The sequence below is a fragment of the Ambystoma mexicanum genome, chromosome 14 (assembly GCF_040938575.1).
Source record: "Ambystoma mexicanum isolate Mex_15411 chromosome 14, UKY_AmexF1_1, whole genome shotgun sequence".
In the NCBI taxonomy this organism is placed as follows: Eukaryota; Metazoa; Chordata; class Amphibia; order Caudata; family Ambystomatidae; genus Ambystoma; species Ambystoma mexicanum.
This window is the reverse complement of record NC_090940.1, coordinates 328309347-328328913: the sequence shown is the minus strand read 5'-3', so window position 1 is coordinate 328328913 and position 19567 is coordinate 328309347. Positions and strand designations below refer to the sequence as shown.

The 19567-nt window shown below is 47.0% G+C and overlaps 1 protein-coding gene across 4 annotated transcripts in view; it reads right to left on the bottom strand.

Annotated features, from left to right (window-relative positions):
- Window positions 1-19567, bottom strand: part of FRMD6 (FERM domain containing 6) — a 312237-nt gene that overhangs the window by 31439 nt on the left and 261231 nt on the right. For all 4 annotated transcript variants that reach the window (XM_069637464.1, XM_069637466.1, XM_069637465.1 and 1 more), the window contains exons 10-11: window positions 11831-12005; window positions 512-862 (exon numbers count right to left, since the gene is read on the bottom strand). In XM_069637464.1, the coding sequence (XP_069493565.1) occupies window positions 512-862; window positions 11831-12005 (526 nt within the window). The remainder of the gene's footprint in view (window positions 1-511; window positions 863-11830; window positions 12006-19567) is intronic.

Below are 19567 nucleotides of genomic sequence, written 5' to 3'. Positions count from 1 at the left end.
CGGAGAGAGAAAGCAGATCTGCAGGGGAGAGGAGTGGCAAAGGCAGAAGCGAAGAGGAAGGTCTGGAGCTGCTTCCGGAATCGGAGATGGTTCTCCTCAAGTTTCAAGGTGGCCGGGAGGCTGTTCCAAAGGGATGCCCCAGCCGAAGACAGATCTACCCCCAGCTAGTTTCTTTGAAAAACGACTGACCCTGAGGGAGTTAGAAGAAGAGGAGCAAAGGGCTCGAGAGGGGAGGTATTTACGGAGGGATAGTTGAAGGTATATTGGACCCAGGCCCCAGAAAGCCTTGTGGACAATGCAGAGGGTTTTTTATTTAATCCTTGCATCCCTTGGGAGCCAATGATGGGATTTCAGAGCTGGAGAGATACAATCCCAGGGCTTGAGGCCAAGGACAAGTCTCACAGTCCTGTTCTGGATTAGCTGTAAAGGGCGGTGAGAAACCTAGTGAAACTTATATTCGCTGAAGAAGATATGAATGCTTAAACGAGACCTGGCTTTCAAAAGTAATTACCATCGTCCTGTGAGTCGTCCTCAAGCCTGTCCTTGCCTCCACTCTCCACCCCAGAGGTATGGGAGCTGCCATGGCTGGTCATGGAGCTGCAGGTCTTTAGCATGCGGTGCACCGTCGACCCAGAGAAGCTGTCATCTGGTCCGAGGTCTCTCTGCTTGCTGTCCGCTTCAATGCCTGAGGTGTGGGAGCTGCTGTGGCTGGCCGTGGAGTGGCTGGCCGTGGAGTGGCGAGAGAGACGCTTGTGTGGCAGGCTACCTGCGCTGCTCCCGCTTGCCCGCGATCTCTTTTCAAGTTGGTCCATGTCCAGGTCCAGAGTATCACTGATGTAAGACTCGCGGTATTGCTTTTTTTCTACAAAATAAAAAGAAAAGAATAGAATCAAATATCCACACAGAAGAACAGAATTTCAAATCAATGGATGTTTTATTTAAGATAAATATAAAATGAGTAGGGAGAGGACTGAAGTATTTGCCTTTACTGATAAAAATGAACATCCTTTTTCAAGATCCAACGGGCCATCCTTTACAAGACATTAGGACAGTTTTTCTGAAGTCCAACTAAGGGCTTAATAAAACCATTCAACTGAGGAAGTACAAGATTCCACTCTTAGTATAAGGCTTTACCACCTGAATATATGGTAGAGTAGACTTATTTTAGGAGGGAGAGAGGGCTGTAGGACACTCTTAGTATAAGGCTTTACCACCTGAATATATGGTAGAGTAGACTTATTTTAGGAGGGAGAGAGGGCTGTAGGAAAGTACATAGAATCTGTAGTACACAGAGGATTCAATAGAAACACTGACAACCAGAAGTATTATAAAGAATAAAGGTTTATTTTGAATACAAATAAGAAAAGTTAAGTCTGGGGGTAAGTACTGGTCATAGGGTCATAAACACATTCATAAACACTCACCACTATGCTTGAATTTACACAGACCAAAGGATAAGACCTTATTTAGAATACATTACAGTAGTTCTAGCCAAGTGAAACCAATAGTTACTTTTAGATTACTTTCAGCAATACAGGGGTAGTAGAACATAATAGTTGTACCGTGAAGCTCAACAAGAAATCACATAGAAAACCAACTGGACAATATAATTTTCTGAATAGTGGAACACTTATTCCAGGAATAGTAAAAACCTATAATTATGAATCAGATCAGTATAACACAATTATTCTAGGGGAGTTGGACTTTACAGTGTAATATACAATTCCACTTACTTTTTAGCTCAGTGAAACACTGTCTAAGACCAGTAAAACCGTATTACACTATTTTTGGATGGCTCAAAGCAGATCAAGGTTAGCTACACCTCAGAACACTTTTCAAGAATAGCACAAAGCTATTCTAGGCAGGTAAAACCTATATACTTTTAAAAGGAGCTGTCAGAACTTTAAGAGGGAAGTATAACCTAAGGCAGACTTATTCTGTACAGGCTAACAGCAAGTCAGGGGAAGCAAGAGCCAATTGGGGACACTCATTCATTTATATCCCAACAGGAATAGTACAGTGGAACCAACAGCATTACTTTTGGGAAGAGGGGACCAAATTCACAGGTGAGTAAATTAACCTACTATCTACTTTCCTTTAGAATGGCGAGACAGTCTCTAAGGAAAGTAAGACTGAAGACGCTTATTCAGAATGGCAAACAGCTATTCCAGGTAGATAAAATGTATATACACTTTTCAGAATGGCAAAAATATCTAAGGTAAGTCATAACTTTACATATACTTTTAAACGTGGCAGAACACTTTCAAGGTAAGTAAGAACTTTTGTAACTTTTCACTCTCAGAGCTACTGTTAAAACTTTTCAAACACTTATTTTACTTTTTAAGGAAGACCCCTTTACGTATCCAGCCCTTCCCAAGTCTATTACATGAGTTCTCTCAGAGGCAGTAGAGGGACCCCAGTGGTCTAGGGGCCAGCTGTAGGCAGGGTGGGATAGGGCTCAGTTGCAGGCAAAGTCAGAGTTCATGAGGAAGACTGTTCAAACAAGTACGTATTCTACTTTCAAAGTTGGTTGAGGGTCTAGGGACTTCAAAGAAGGCACACTAGGAGGATTCCAGCATTGGGCCTGGGTGAACTGGACAAGAAGACTCCCAATCAAAGGAAACACCCTCAAAGCTACACAGGAATCACAAGAGATTTAAGGTAAGTAATACCCAAGCCAACACAGTACCTCAGCACAGAAGAAGAGTTTGCAGGAGGAGGAATTCAGGATCTGCAGCCAAAATCCCAGGTTCTGAATTCCTTATCATGAAGACAGAAGACAGGACCCTGGATGGGCTTTTTCAGCCGGTTCCATTGGGAAGGCTCCAGACAAGAGTTTCTTCCCTTCTTCGCAGCTGGATGCAGTTCTGTGGTTTTGGCACCCTTTTCAGGAGCCAGAAGACTGAATATCGCTGGTCGGATTCTCATTGTTTGCAAGGTCCAGCACTCTAGCGAGGGAACCTATTGGACTGGATTCTTGTCTCTGGAGGTCCAGCAGGATGCCAAGTTTCAGGAAGATTCAGAATTCGGAAGACTGTGCACTGTACAATGGCTCGCGGTCCCAGGGTATTGGAGTATTGCAGCCCCACAAGGTCGCAGTATGACGTGGGATGGCTTAAAATGCAGGTCTTGGAGTCTAGTGGCTCTCTCCAGGCTCTGGGTCATTGTTTTTTTGAGTCCCCAAGGTCGGTTGAAAGGAAGGGAAATAGCAGGCTCCGGTCACACAGCAGGCTCTATGGTCACTGGAAATAGCCTCAGCCGCGTTTTCTTCTTCATCATCATCTTTGGTTTTGGTTTCAGCGGTCGACTACCTCTTCAGCTTCCAGTATCTGGCTTTTAAGCAGGAGCCCAGCCAATCAAACAGTCATGCAACATTCAAACTTGGGGGGTTGGCAGTCCTTTCAGGACAGACAGCCACCTTGTTTGAACTGGATTCTTGCAGTCAGGCTGGAGGACAAAGGGCTGCAGAGTTTGACTCCTCCCTCGCTTCCTGCCTTCACAAACACTATGGAGCATGGGTGGGCTTGACCCAGGTCTGCAGCCGAAAACAAAATTGACACAAAGGATTTTCCCACCCTGGTTGTCAGGGAAAGGAACAATAAAGGACAAGGAACATTGAAATGGTGAAAAAAAGAAGACGGGCCACTTTGCTAAAATGAGCACCCATGGGTGCCTTTACCGGGGCCGGGGCTGTGGTAAAGGTGCACCAAATTAATAAAAAGGTTCACTGCCACCAGCCATTAAAGGTAAGTTTATCGTTGTAACATACATGTTACATTTAGAATGAGGAAGGGGATACCCAGTATCCCCAGCACTCCACATAAGGTAGGGGGTGCTGGTCCTATCTAATGTAAAAGGGATCCAAAGATCCTTTCTACCCTTGGGAACTGTAGTACTTACAAGGCTTGCCAGAGAAAGTTAAAGGGGCGCCCCAACGACAACCTAGTAACAATAGGCAGTATGTGCCAAAAGTTGTCAAAGAGGATAACATTAAAAAGGCACTATGAAGAGTCTTACAAATGGCACCCATAAAAAGAGTAAATGTATAAGGAAAAATAATCCACTAGTAAAACAAAACATTCTGGGGTTGACACAGGTCAGGAAGATCTCACCCAACACAAGATTTCCTACCTCACAATTCGTGCTCCATGCACATGGCAAACAGGGGTGCAGGTTAACCATGTTAGTAGAGAATGTCCATTATTAAAATGTGCCAACAGTTAAGGAAAAGTTTCCTTTTGTCTCCGAGATGGAAAGTAGCAGCCTGCCCGACACATATTGACAATATATTTTAAAGGAGTTTTTTGTTTTTATTTCTTATCAAATGTTACGATTGTTTATTTCAAATTGTAATCTGCAGAACATTATTGCATCCTTTAACAGAGTGGGGTATGGACTATGGCGGTTACTTAATTGGCAGTACTTTACCACCTGCAGCAGTCATTCGCAGGGTTCCGCGAATGCTCATAAGGAATTAAGTGTAGCCCACTGACACTTGGATCGGTAGAGAGGACGACTGGCACAGAGAGTTGCATCAAAATACTGTGTGAGGCAAGTGAATCCAAATTCGTACCCGGCCGGGGTCATTACCAGCCCGACAAAGACTTACCTGCTCCCGTTCTGCGCACTGCATCCCTCGAAGTGTCTTCCCTTTCTCACACTGGCCGCAAATGGAATGGAAAGGGGAAGGGACTAGGTTATAGTCCCTTTGCTCTGTTCCATGGCGGCCATTTTCATTGTTTATTTATTTCAATATCTTTTTCATGGCCATCATAGAAAGGGAGAAAGGACTGCATGTAGTCCCTTTGCTCTGTTTGATGGCGGGCATTTTTTTTTTCTTGCATTGCACAACGGTTTCCTCGTCGTTTCCCAAGAAAAAACGCTACTAGTATGCCGGTACAACATGCCGCTGGTACGAACAGCAAAAGAACTCCCGGGGGGCGGGGGGGTGCGGGGAACATTACAAGTCTGGTAATGCTCTGGGGATTACGCTAAAGCCCTTGCTTCGCTCAGGCTTGTAACTGACACCTGGGGAATTACCAGACTGGTAATCCCCCCCCACCACCTCTCAGGGTCCATTGCTTTAATAGTGGACACATCACTTGTAACTTTGCCTAGCCGGGCCATTTTGCAATCCCCCAGCAAGTGCCGCCAGTGTCTTTTAGCTGCCTTTTCAGGTTGACTTTACCCCACTAGGTCTACAGTTAAAGGGTAAAATGCATTTTTGGTTTCACATGGAAAGTGCAAATCTTACACGAGTGCACATATATAATATATAAATCTGCATTTCAAAATAAATTAAAATTGAGCAGCCCAACTATGCCCGTCCGTATACACGAACACTGGAGGTGGCATCAGGCGCTGTAGGCAGAACCAGCAAACCAGTGACTCCTGCTTAGCTTGCTTTCTTTTCCCATAAAGTGCTCGCTGTTTGTGTTGTGTTTTCTAAATGCCAAACTTGGTGCATTCATTTATTATCACACAACACTTTCCTGTTTGAGCTTCTGTAACTTAGGTGAGGTAGGGCGGTCTGTCCACTAGATTGCCCCGGGGAGCTCCCTGGGCAGCCAGCAGGCATGCGCTGTGACTTTCAGGAGCAGAGCATCAAGGAACATGGAAAGACTGTCTGGCCCATGACACTCTCATCTACTGGAAAGCCGTGTACCTTTCAGCATACAGCAAGGCAGGATGAGTGGGCAAAAGATCGTATTTGTTATAGAAACACTATTTCCAAACAGTGAATTATTTCTATCTGTAATCAGAGGCAGCACCTGGAATTAAAAAAGCAAAGATGTAATGTCAAAAAGACAAATTGTCCATCATGGTATAACACACACAAGTCAGTTATAGCGGATATATTCTTTGCATAGTGCCATCAAGCTACACACAAAATGTAAATTCAAGCAAGCATAGCCAGCTATATTTAAGCCTTCTAGATTGTAAGAGGGGATATTATTACGGGTTAATGACCCACACCAAAGTTAATGCCCGAGACGAAGCCGAGATATATTAATTAGAAATGTGGTATTAAATCAAGTAATAATGCCCCCGTCAAGCTCTATGGGGCTATTATCACATAGCACTGTGCAACTGAAAAGGAAACCATGTTTTATTGTGGGGAAATATTTTGAAAAATGAGCAAACACGTGACATGTAATGCTGACTTAATAGGGAGCTAGTATCAATAAAACCTTACACATGTTGTATTCCATTGGGGCTTGTTAATTTGGGGGAGTTGAACTGCACTTGCTCATCTCTTCTTGTGAACGCTCATAAAAAAATGTTTGTGCTGCTTGTCGGCTGCTGCCGTCGTCACAATGTTTGGAACGAGGACTATGCCAGGGGTTATAGACTGCCTTCCTAGCATTCTGATTGGCTAAAGGAGGTCTAGATTGGTATCTAGGTACTAATTAAGCACCAGCTTCCAAGGTAGGGGGCTACACCAGCTAGTGAATGCTGTGGGCCCTAGTCAGAATTGAATTACTAGCTGTTACAGCCCCACACAAAAGGTATATATAGCTATTTGAACCCAGGTCATGTCGGCTGAGGTGCTAATAGGTTTTGGCGAGTAAAAATGGGCTAGGATTGACAGGATATTGGTATTATTAGAGTATTCATTAAGAACGAGCATGGCTTCTGGAAGCAACTAAGCACTCTACAAGTTACAGTGGAAAGGCACAGTGAGGGAAGCAGAGATGCAGGGGAGCGGGCCATAACAGACTGTAGGGTATGTAAGCCTAGGCGTTAGGGAGGAGCTATTCCTTGACAGAGTGTCTTAACTCCTTTCGGGAAATGTAGAAGTTAGAGGGTAAGGCTGGCGTTGATGGCGAGGGGTTCCACGATCTGGGGGCATAGACAGTGAAGGTCAGGTGTTCAAATACCTCAAAATTAAGGATGGGATTAATACTCAGTTAATACAATTAACTCATGGGAATACAAAGATGTGCCCCTTCTCCTCCCATCTTTGGCTAAGATGTCTTCTAGCTCTTCCCACATAAATCCTCATATACCCATACCACCATTGATTGTGAAGGGCTTAAGAACGAACAAAACCCTTCAACACAGAAGGAGAGTGGTGGGAGTGCATGTCTACTACCCAGTGATGGGTGCAGCTTCAGCTGCAGACACTGTTAAAAGGATTTATAGAATCTGGCCTGGTAGACAGATTTCAGAAGGCCGCCCTAATTATAGTGAACAGGGAACTCCGAGAGGTTAGCCAAACCCAATCAAGGCACATGGACGAGCAGTCAAGGCTTAGTTTCAGGAGAGTTTGAGTGGAGTCAGGGGCCCTCAATGAGTCCACACAGTATAGCACACAATAATTAAATTTAGACAGTCAAGTATAAAAATACAGTTATTCATTATAGGCCTTCTAAACACACTGGAAAATGAACCCATCAGGTAGTATCGCACAACACTGATACAAATATATTCAGTCACGATGAGCTCAAATATAAATCAAATAACTTACAAAAAGCAGGCAAGTATTTTAGATGCAGTAAATGATGGAACAGATCACAAGACAATAAATAACATGTTTTAAGAAGTACGAACTCTAAGATGAATGGGGCCTTTGAGAAACCTGAAGGTGTCTCACCCGCTTGTCCTTGGAGATCTGTCATCCAGGTGGCCAGGACACGGCCATCGCTATGGGTCCAGTTCCTGGGGGAGGATCACCTGGATGAGGGGTCTTCGGGGAGTGGAAGTGGATAATGAAGGTTGAGACATGGTAAACCCCTTCCTTGTAATACCTTTTACCCATCCTGCCCCTTTTCCAACACGAACACTTTCGACAACGGACTAACACCAGAGCCGTTTACTGACATGTCCCGTTGGGTCAGGCAGAGTCAGACAATTAACTACACACACCTGATGGCCCTTTACCTTCCCCACAGGGAAAAAAGTCGGAGCACAAGAGCACACTACGAGCCAGGCAAACCACACGAGGAAGCAGCTATTCCAGGACGGCAGTTCTAACGTAGAAGAAAGGCAGCAAAAGCTGAAATAACGACAATGAGGGAAGTGCCCTTGCCCTTTTCAACACAGACTCTCAAAGCCTCTGGAAAAGGAAACATAAGACTGGGATTTAAAGCCGACGTGTGGAGCAACAGATGTCAAGTGTGCACGGAGGCCTCCTGCATTGATGGCACAGGCGGGGAGCCACGCCATCTACCGTGGTACCGTCCTTGACTACAGAAGCAAGACAAGCCAACGGGTTCAGCACAGCTGGTGAGTCGGAAAAAGCTGATAGCAAACTGAACTGTGTTGAGCCCAAGGTTGCAATCAGCAACATTATATGAATGCAAAGAACTTGTGAACAAAGAACTTGTGTGTGTTTGAACTTTTGGGACAGCCCAGAGAAGGGCCAGCTGCAGAGTGGTCCGGTGCTGCAGCAGTGCTCATTCGCAAGAACTCTCGCTGGCCCCTTTTGTTTTGTGTTGAAACTGCAAGTACCAGAGGGCCCCAGCAAAGAGCGGCGTGAGGTGTCAGAGGGGTCTTACAAGGGTCATGTCAAATCCCTTGTACAATCGAAAGTCCCTGACCGATTGCCGAAAGAAAGCTAGGAGAAGGGAAACCACACTTTCTAATGAGATGAAGCAAATCATGAACTGTGTTAAAAACTCATGAACTTTGTTAAAGATGGCTATGTGAACCTGGAGGGCTGCCGACGAATCGGGGTGAAGTATGATACACCCGAGAACATTGTGTTGATATTAAAAGTGAAAGGCAGTAGTGAACCCGACGGAAGGAGGCCCACGTTGCAAGAAGGATCCAAGCCCAACGGAGTGAGATCCTAGGGGCGAAGAGCAATCGCCCAATGTGCAAGATCACCGAAGGAACTTTTGTTTGTTGGTTGTTTTGATCCAGCAGACCTTGCAAGGCAAGAGACTTTGTGGAACGAGACTTGGCCCCTGAAGGTTCTGATATCATTGAATGGAATTGGGAGCCTCGTGCTGGAAATGCCCAGAAGTGTGCTATGCTCAGGAGTGCCGCCTTGTCCCATGCTTAAAACGTGGGGAAATAGACCCAGCCATTCCATCCTGACTTATTTTATGAACACCTTTCTTTTCTGGTGAACATTACTCCACACTATTTTGTAACAGCGGTAAGGATTGGCAATTGTTTTTTTTAGTATAGGCCCTTTTTTTTGACAAGACGCCACTAGGACTGCCTTATTATTATTTGATGGTCGTAGCTTGCTCCCATCTTAGATGTAGGTTTAAGGTAGGTGTTTTTCTCACCCATTATACAGTTTAATAAACACCCTTGAACTGTGATCACTTGTGTCTGTCTTTACTGTTGCCACTGTGAGTTCCTTACAGGCCTTGTGCCCAAATGTCACAGTAGCCCAAATGTCTCTCATCAGAATGAATAATCTGTGGGTAGGTTTCAATAGGCTTGTGTTGGTGATAATGTTAAGGTTCTACAACAATTTTACCAGAGGTAAGTATGCTAACCCAGGGGCAGGATACTCACAGGTTCAATGACCAAAAGATGAGCAGAATGGAATAAGGGCACAAAAGGACTTGTTACCAATGTTATCCTATTTTGTACAGGGGGTGCGGGGGGGGGCAGGCACCCTTTGTTTAGTTACACCCCCCCAAGACACAGATTTTCCCAGATGACTTTGTGGATCATTTGGGGATCAATGGGGGCTCAATATTCCTCCATTAGTTCTGCTTAGAGGTGCCCACGTGTTGTGGATTTGAGGGTTCTGAGGATTCTTCTGGTTGGGTGCAGCTGCAAGATGTAACCTCTGTCTATGAAGAAATGCAAGAACTAGCAATGCAGGCATCTTCAGTACACTTCACAGGTTGGAGCAACGCAAGTTAGAGCGACAGTCTCTGCATACAGGAGACGATAGGCATCGTTCCAGTCACAGCAGCTGCTCCAGGACAGCTTCCCGTGAAGGTGGAAAGCTGAAATTCGGGGAGAAGGCTACTCACAAGCTGGTGACCACCGAAGTTTCATACTCAACAGCAACGCTTCTAGCGTTGTAGTGCACGGAGAGCTGGTCAGTCCACTGGACAGTCAAGGGACACTTCCAATGACTCATAAGGGCAGGATCCTCAAGAAATCGTTGAGATTAGTTAGTCCCACTAGTCCAAGGGATGAAGCACTACTCAGGGTCTTCAGAGATCAGGCAGAGAAGCAGGGTTTCACCAGGCCAGACGCAGGAAGGGATGCTGGGTCACTTCAAGATAGTCTTCGATCTTCAGCAGGCTGCTCTTCTTCAATGGGTTCTTTGCTCCAATGATTATCTAAAGAAACGGCTCCAGAGTTCCTCTTCTTATCCAAAATCCAAGCTGGAAGCAAGTCCAACTCCACCAATGAGAACGATCTACACCATTCAAATAGCCAGTAGTTGTCCAATCTGGGACAACTACTTGTTTCACATTTGTCCCACACCTAGACTTTCAGGCACCAAGGATGTGGGCTGTGACTTGACCGTCCCACCCCCTTCCTGGGTCAACCACACACAAAGGCAGCACTAGCCCGCGAAAGCGGCATCTTTCCTGGGCAAGTGCATGACCGTACAAGGGATTTCCTGACCTGGCAAGGCAGGAAGAAGGCCAAACAATATGGCAAAAGAAGCAAGCAAAAATCTTGTGGCGAACCCATTTTAGGACACTAGTCACGATTAGTAGCCATTCATAGTAAACACAAATGTGTACACCAAAAATAATGCACACAGTCAAATGATAACTGCTGCCACCGGCTTGTCTTTAGGCACATATAATAGTAACCAAAATTCCCATGTGTAAAATGTTAGGCCGATACAAAGTGTCCCCATTGCACTGCAATGTAAGGTGCTGTCTGCAATGTTAAAAATAACAAGAATTAAAAAGGGAAACATAGTTTCTCAGTAATGATAGTCTGAAGAACTGATCTGTTTCCCCATAACAATGAGCAAAAGGCAAGGGAAGAGAAGCTGAAGGCATTACTTCCCTTCAAAAATCAAGGACTGGATAAAAAACAGTGCACAATGAATGGGGTTCCAATGGAGACTATGGAGAGAAAGTTGCATAAAGATAAATCTTTCCTAACAGTCAAGTACAGGAGATTTCAGAGATAATGTGAGCGATGGCCCTGTGAGACAGCCCGTGAGATCTTGGCACCAAGTTGAATTTTGGCTGGAATTATTTAGAATGAAAGGGCAAGATCAGAGCTGCAGTCTTGAAGAACATGGGGAGGAAGGATAGATCAGAGGCAAAGCGTTGGTCTTGGAAACAAGACAACGTAGCGCAACGCAGGTTTGAATCCCGGTTCCGCACGTAGCAACCACTCACTGGTCTTAACCAGATTATAAAGGAACAATGAAATAAATACAACAAACATGAATTCAATGAAAATAGAGGCATCAGGGAATAGATACACAATATATTGGTCAAACAAATGAACCAGGGAAGAAATAAGAATGTGAATGATGAATGCAGATCCTCCTTCCTCGTTTCACTGGAGTCAGTAGGCAGATGCCATCTAAACACTACCTTGGACTAACTAGGACTGGTCTATAGCCCATCAAGCACCATTAAGGTATCAACTTTCATTGGATAATACAGAGACTGGAGCTGCTTTTATGAGATTCAATATTACTCCTACTTCCAATGGTGCTTGTGGAAAATGTCCCAATTGCTGTGCAAGGGTATTGCCCTAGAATAGCAAGGCTGGGGCTAGAAGGGCCTACCTCGGTATGCATCTTTAAATTCACATACCAAGAGGTTGCATGCTGTCTAGAAGGGATGATAACACATGCCGCTCCCCGCCCACCTTACATCATGGCTACAACACTACAAGCGCATGCCTACTGTGAGAAGCAGGCGTTTACCTTCATTCTCCTCCAGCTTCCTGACCTGCCGCAGGACTGGCTGCAGGTTCATGTACAGGCGGTGGCTGTTACTGAGCAGCTGGAGCAGGTGCCGCGAGCGCAGGGGGCAACCGGTGTAGTAAATGAGCTTCCGTGCAGATGGCAAACCGTCGGGTAAAATCTCAAACTTCTTACCCTGCAGGAAAGCAACAAGAGCAAACACAAAATCAACGGCAGTGTAAACATGTGTACACAAAATACAGTCAACAGGAGCAAGCCAGACATGTGACAATCTGGATTCCCAAACCAACGGCAAAACAAGCAACTCGACGCGCGTCACTCAATTTTCATCATGAGTCAAACTTTTGCATTTGATCCCAAAACACATACAATAAACGCATGACTGATGTGCCATGCTGACAAGGCTTAGGTTCTAAGGGTTCTCATTATGCCCACTGCCTAAGCTCCCAATCACCCCGAATGAAGACCACCTTTTGAGATCTCTAAATCTTCACTTGTAAGCTAAAAAAAACATTAGTAAGAAATTCACAAAGACGTTCAACATCCTTTTCTGCCCTGTGGCACCAGTGGTACACAGATTTAGTGAGTTTCTGTTAAGCTGCTCCCAAATAAGCAAATATGACAAACACTTTATTATTGCCCCAAAATGTCAGTAGCTATTTGTGAAGGAGAACTTTCTCTGTGATTAGAATTAACAATGCTTTCCTAAAATGCTATATTTAGTTTTTTCCAATACTCTGATCTGAGAGGTAAAATGTGCACATGTGCAGGAGCAATCTTCAACAGGCGATTTTGTCATGCTTTTGTGGATGCCATCATGGTTGCCAAGGACAGTGGGGAAAATAGAACACTCTTGATTTCTATTCTATTGCATTCAGGAATTGGTCACTGGTCTATATCTGAAAAGAAGGCTCTAAACAGGAAGGGCATAAAAAAAGAACATGTTGGTTTCTGTAATTGTTTTAATTAGGATAATTTCATAAACTATATTCATTTGGAAGTGTGTAGTACAAAATACTCTATATAAACTGGGAAAAAAAACAATAGCATAATTTTTGCTGTAAATCAAAAATAAGGTTTAAATTACTTACCTGTAACTTTTGTTCTCCAGCATCGGTCTGGCATGGATTCACATGCTCAGGAATATTCCCCATTAGGCTGGGAATCCTTGGTAAAAGAGAAAACTGTTTCACTTTCGCTTTAAAGCTGTATTTCTCGTCTAAACCAATCACTGTCATTCGGGTCATACTGCGCCGTCCAATGATGGTCCTCTCCCCAAGTCCCACCCCTGGTGGCCATCTTCAGATTTGGTAAGCATGTAAAAATGGCAGTATGAAACAAGAAGAGCCAAAAAGGGGACAGTGGGAGGGTTCGCATGTGAATCCATGCCACACCCATGCTGGAGAACAGGAGCTACAGGTAAGTAATTTAAACCTTCTTCAACATGGGGTCTGGCATGGATTCACATGCTCATGAGCAGTACAAATACACAGCCACGGGAGGTGGCAAGGCTCAACAAAAGTAAAAAACATTCACCCCAGAACGGACTCACCTCAAGGGAACAGGTTGCGTAGCACTGCTTGGCCGAAGACTATTCGGACCACGAAGGGGGTCAGGGACCTCCACGTAGCAGCCCTGCAGATTTCAAGCAGGTGCACACCAGAGAAAAGGGCTGTCGTTGCTGCGATGGCTCTGGTGGAATGGGATCTCGGCCGGCCTGGAAGAGTTAGCCGGTCGATGACAGTGCATGATGCAGCCGCCGGAGAGCCACCTGGAGATGGAAGCCTTCGACAAGGCCTTCCCGTGTCTCACAGGTCCAAAATTAACAAACAACTAAAAAGTCTTCTGAAAATCCTTTGTGTGTGCCACGTTGAATGAGCAATGTCCAGCGAATGCAAATCCCTCTCTGCTGGTGACGACGGATTCGGAAAGAAAATAGGCAACAAAGGTTTGTTGAGTTGGAACTCCGACAGAACCTTCAGCATAAAGGTGGGGTATGTGCGCTGCACCAAACTTGTCACTTGGAAAGACAAATACGGCTGTGCACGACAGGGCTTGGATCTCCCCGACCCACCTGGCCAAGGTGATCGCCATTAGGAAAGCCATCTTCCACAAAGGAAACTTGAGTGTGGCCATATGCATCGGCCCAAAGGGCACCCCCATGAGCTTAGTCAAGACCACATCGAGTTCCCAGGCCAGTGGTGGGGGGGGGGGGTGCCTTCACCGGCGGGAAAGTCCTGAAGAGGTCCTTGAACTAATTGATGGGTCTGCGCAACCACAGGGAGGGCCTACCCGGTGTCCTGGTGTAACGGCATATGGTGGCTAGGGGTACCTTGATAGAGGAGTGAGCCAGTCCAGCCTTGGCCAAGGAGAGCAGGTATGGAAGGAGCTGCGGAGCTGTGACCCACAGAGTGGTAATTTTCTGGGCCCGGCACCACACAGGGAAACGTTTCCACTTATGGTTGTAGCACGTCAACCTTGAAGAGGCCCTGGCCTTGGCCAGGATGTCCTTACATTCTGCTTGTAAAAAATAATATCCAAATTCTAGGGCTGCAGGAGCCAGGCCCTTAGGTTCAGTGATGCCAGGTCGTGGTGTAGAATTGCTTCTCCCTCTCTGGCAAGAAGATCGGGCAGTAGTGGTAGCCCGATGGATGGAGCCGTCGACAAATGTAGCAGGTCTGGATACCAGATTTGTCACAGGCCGTGCTGGAGCGCGGAGTATCATCCTGCAGTGGCACCGAGTGTGCTGATCACCTGTACCAGGAGTGGGAATGGCAGGAAAGCATATAGGAACCGGTTGGCGAACCTCAGACACTTGGAAAGTGTCGCGTTGTGAAAAGGTAAATCTGGGATTGACCCCATTCGTGGAATAGAAGATCCACTCGGTCCTGGGAGCTCGCACTCGTGGCTAGAACACAGCTCCCTGCTCAGTGAGACTGTGATGGTGTTGTTGATGCCAGCCAGGTGAAAAGGAACGAGAAACATGTCCTGACAAACTGCCCAGTGCCATAGATGCTGGGCCTCCCAGGAGAGAGCCGGAGGGCACATCCCCAAGATCCACACCACCTTGTCCCTTAGCGATGGCAGGAAGGACTTGAGGGGGTCATAAAATGGCCCAAAGCTCCAGGACGTTGATGTGAAGGGTCTTTTCCTCTGCCAGCCAAAGGCCTCTGGTGTGCAACTGTCTGGTGTGCACTCCCCAACCTTCCAAAGAAGCATCCGTGGTGACTGTCTCCTGGTAAGAAGAGACTTGGAGTGAGGCCCCTTGCGTGAGATGAGAGTGCACGCCCTACCACTGTATTGCTCGTCGGAACTCCTTTTTGAGGGCGATCTTGTCTGTCCAGGATCCCCGAGACTTGCAGCCACCTCGCATCCAGAAACTCCTGAAAAAGCATCATCTATAGGCTGCAAAGGAGGATGAGGTTGATGCAGGAGGACATCATGGCCAGCAGCGACTTGAAGGCTCACACAGTAGTTGACCGCGCCGAAGGCGGGCGCTGCACCTTCCCTACGATGGCTTTCAACCTCTCTTACCAGACAAGTCACTGTGTTGAGTCGGGCTCTCAGAAAGAGAGCGTTTGGCGATGACTCCAAGCAGGACTTCAGATAATTTATGGAGAATCCCAATTCCAACAGCAGACTCACGGTCCTCACCATGTGTTGGCTCGCCAGAGCGTGATCGGACGAGCCAATTGTCCAGGTAAGGGTAGACCTGGATGCACTTGGAGATGAAGATGTGTTGCCACTGGGCCAAGCACTTTGTAAAGACCCTTGGGGGACGATTTAAGGCTGAAGGGGAGCACCTGGAACTGATAGCGTCGCTCCTGGACCACAAACCGCAGGAACTTGCAGTGCTTCCAGTGGATGGGGATGTGGAAGTAGGCGTCCTCCAGATCCAGCAACGCCAAGAAATCACCTTCCTTCAGTTGGCCGAGCATGTGCTGAAATGTGACTATCCTGAATTTCTGGGACTTCAAGTACTTGCTGAGGCATCTCAGATCCAGGATCGGCCTCCACTCTCCTGAGTTATTTCGAACCAGAAAGTATCTGGAGTACACTACGGAGCCCGTGAGACACTGGGGGACAGGCTCTATCGCACCCTTCTTCAACATGGCATGGACCTCCTGCAGCAGCTGCGCCACGTGTTTTACTTGTCGAGCCACTGGGGGAATACGAGGAAACCTGCATAGGAACTTCAAGGTGTGTCCCTGTTCGAGGGCATCCAGAACCCATCTGTCATTGGGGATGGTCTTCGATGCTCTGCCGAACATCACCAGCCAGCCTCCAATTGGGATGCACAAGTGGGGCCTCACGTCCACGGCCGGTTCAGCCCTGTTTCGGGGTCGGAGCTCTGACCTTCAGGCTGCGCGGACGCTGTCATCCGCTGCCGTATGCCTGTGAGTGACCTCTGTAGGCTTCCTGGGTTGTGGAGCGGGAAGGCTGCCAATAAGTGGTGGTATATTCCTTCAAGGACCTTTCGGGCTTTCCTCTCAAGGAATGAAAGGACAACGACAGACGTTGCTGCAAGGTGCCCAGCAAACGTGCCGTCTCTGTCTGTCTTGATAATTTGCAGCGACTCATTCAAGGCCATGCTAAATAGGTTCTCTCCATCAAATGGCATGTCTAACACATTGGACTGAACATCCGTTCTGAAGTTGGTGGCTTTCAGCCATCCCTGCCGATGAAGAGACACTGTTGCCCATTTGATGGAACCCGGTATCCACCGCGACTGTGATAGCATGTTCCGAGGCCACTTCCCCCTCCTGGAACAGCGCTTAAGCTTCTACCTTCTTGTCTTCAGGTAAGCAGTCAAAAATAAGGCCCAGTCTATACCATAATTCCAAATCATAGCCGGACAAAGGGACAGAGCATTAGTAGCCTTAATGGTGCTGACAGCAGTATAGATTATCATTTTCCCCAGTGTCCAGCTTCTTCCCCACCTGGTCCGGAGGCACTATGAACGAGGACGACTGGTTTGCAGCGCATTTCATGGCCATGGCTGAGACCACAGAGTCAGGTGAGGGCTGGGACCACAGGCACTTGGGAGCTTGGGTCCGGCACTCTGTATTTCTTCTACAGCCTGCCCCGCTTGGGTGGAGCAGTGCTCGGATTCTTCATTAGGGCCAGGGAATCATCCCAGATATCATCCAGCAGGGGAACGGACATGATAGTCTTGCGTCTGGACTCATGACCTTGGTAAAGGAATCTCCTTAAGCACCAGTTGGAAAGGTTCTGAGGCCCTGGACATCATTGCGTGGAAGGAGACAACCTCATCCAGCAGAGAGGCCCTGTGCGGTTCATCTGCGCCCACTGGTTCCCGCCTCAACTGGATAGAAGTCTTCGTCGGTGTCTGTCGCCATAGCCGCTGTATCCGTGCCTGTGTGCATGGCAGGATCCTCAGTCGGTTCAAGTCCTGAGGTGGAGGCGGTGGCGTCAGTTGACGCTTTGGACCAGCAGGGTCCTTTGACCTGCACTTGCACCAGGAAGTGGTCTATGGGGATTCCCAGATGGAGCAGAGCTCGGTGTGGGTGGAAGTCTCTGTTGAATTTCTGATACAAACGTGTGCAGTGCGGTCAGAATGCCCAAAGAGATGTCCCTGGGCTGAGGCATGGAAGGAATGAGAGTTGGAGGCTCTGGACTCGTGTGCCTCTTCTGGTGAGGTGGAGGACCAGGCTCGCCTCGTGGCGACCCACCTACAGACACGGGTCCCTGACCCCCTTCGTGGTCCGAATAGTCTTCGGGCAGATTGTCGTCACTCTCATCGGAGTCTGTATAAATCTGTACTGGTCTCACCGGGTCAGCCCGTGGTTCTGTACCCTTCTTAGAGTCCATATGAGTTCTTCTCTTTGCCCTCTCTGGAGACTTCTGGGGAGGAGCAGCAGCTGTCCCCCATTCCAGGGGCCTTCACCGGAGCCACAGCAGCTGCTTCATGCCCTGGCAGTAGGGACACACGAGGGGTGGCTGTCGCCGTGACTGTGGACACCACCTTCGAGGCAAGCCCCCCTTTTGACAAAGAAGTATTGGTTGTCGACATAGTCATCAACAGCCTGGTAGCAGGAGCCTTCGTCGACATGGTTATGACCGTTGATGACGAAGTTGTTTTGGCCGGTTGAGATGATGATGGCTTTGCCGAGGGGGGGCATCGAAGGGCCACCTTTGAATCTTTCGTTCGTCACCTTGTCCGCCGATGGCAAGTGGAGTTTTGAAGGAGTCAAGGACTTTCTCTTAGAGGGAGCGCCCCTCACTGGTAGGCGCACCATAGAAATGGTTGGTAATTGCGAACTTGTCCTTCCCGAGCTGGGACCCACAGCAGCGGCGAACCCAGGGATCAACGATGTGCAGCCTTGCCTTCTTTTGAACCCAAGAAGGTGGGGCATACTCCAAGAATCTCAACCTCTTTTCTGAGGGAGTAGGTTTATGGGACCGGCCGGTTCTGGGGGAAGCATGACCATGCCCGGAAGCACAGTCAGAGGCATTGCCCGATTTGAGCCATGCTGCCAGCCTGCTGTAGCAATAGTTTTGTCTTTTTTTTTTCAAAAATCCATGGCAGACCTCGCATCCATCCTCATCACGGTTCGGATGCAGGCAATACAGACTTTTATGGTGTCGATCTTCAATGTACACGTTCCTCAATCCACATTTCGCACAGAGTTTGAATAGGCATCTCTTCTCCTCTGTCACGGTGGAATGGTGCGAAGTAGGCCCAAGCCCGGGCCTTCTCGAAACTCGATGAAAGATCTGCAATGTATTGTGATCTTCACCGACAGTGGGGACCCGCTGCTGGTAGTCTACCTCCGGTCGAACGATTAGACAAAAATCTGTCAAAAACGCTACTAAAATTTGTCCAAAACTTGAAATATGAAAAAATACCTTGGAGAGCACTAAGAGGACTCCCAACACTGGAGCATGCAGTAAAAATCTGAGGATGGACACCAGGGGTTGGGCTTGGGGAGAGGACTGTCATTGGACGGTGGCAGTATGACCGAAGCACAGTGATTGGTGTAGGGGAGAAATACAGTTTTCAAGCAAAGGTTAAACTGTTTTTTCTTTTACTAAGGATTCCCAGCCTGACGACGGGGAATATTCATGAGCATGTGAATCCATGCCAGACCCCATGCTGGTGAATTCTGGGAAACAAATTGGTTTGGGTCAGCAACCATACATGAATCTTACTGATCTATGAAATAATACATGTACATCTTCTCTATTGCAGTTAATAGGATACAGTTCACTTGAGGTGAACGTGTTACCCACTATCAACTTTAATTACATAGTCACCATTAGTTTCTATGTGTTTTACAGCTCACACCAATGCCACTCACATGATCATTTTAAGAAGAAAGCTGATCTATGAAATAATGCCCAACATTAATTTGTTATTGTGCAGGGTAAGCTAAAGTATAGAAAATACTGTCAAAAGCAAATTGAGAATATTATAATGGGCCTCAGTGCAGTATATTTTTGATGGTAACGGAATTACCGCCAGTTTTAACACACCTCTGCTCTACCTCTTTGGAGGTGGCGTGGAGGATTTACCTCCGGCAAGGCAAATTCTCCACTCGAGCTCCAAAGATCACTGGATTTACCATGGCAGAAATACCACTCGCAGTAAATCTGCAAAACTACCTGAGAAGCCCTATGGACTCGGCAAATGGGGAATACCGCCACTTTACCACAACTCCTAATTCTGCAGCAAATATGCGGGACTGAGTGGTGGTAATACCCGGTGCTTCCCTT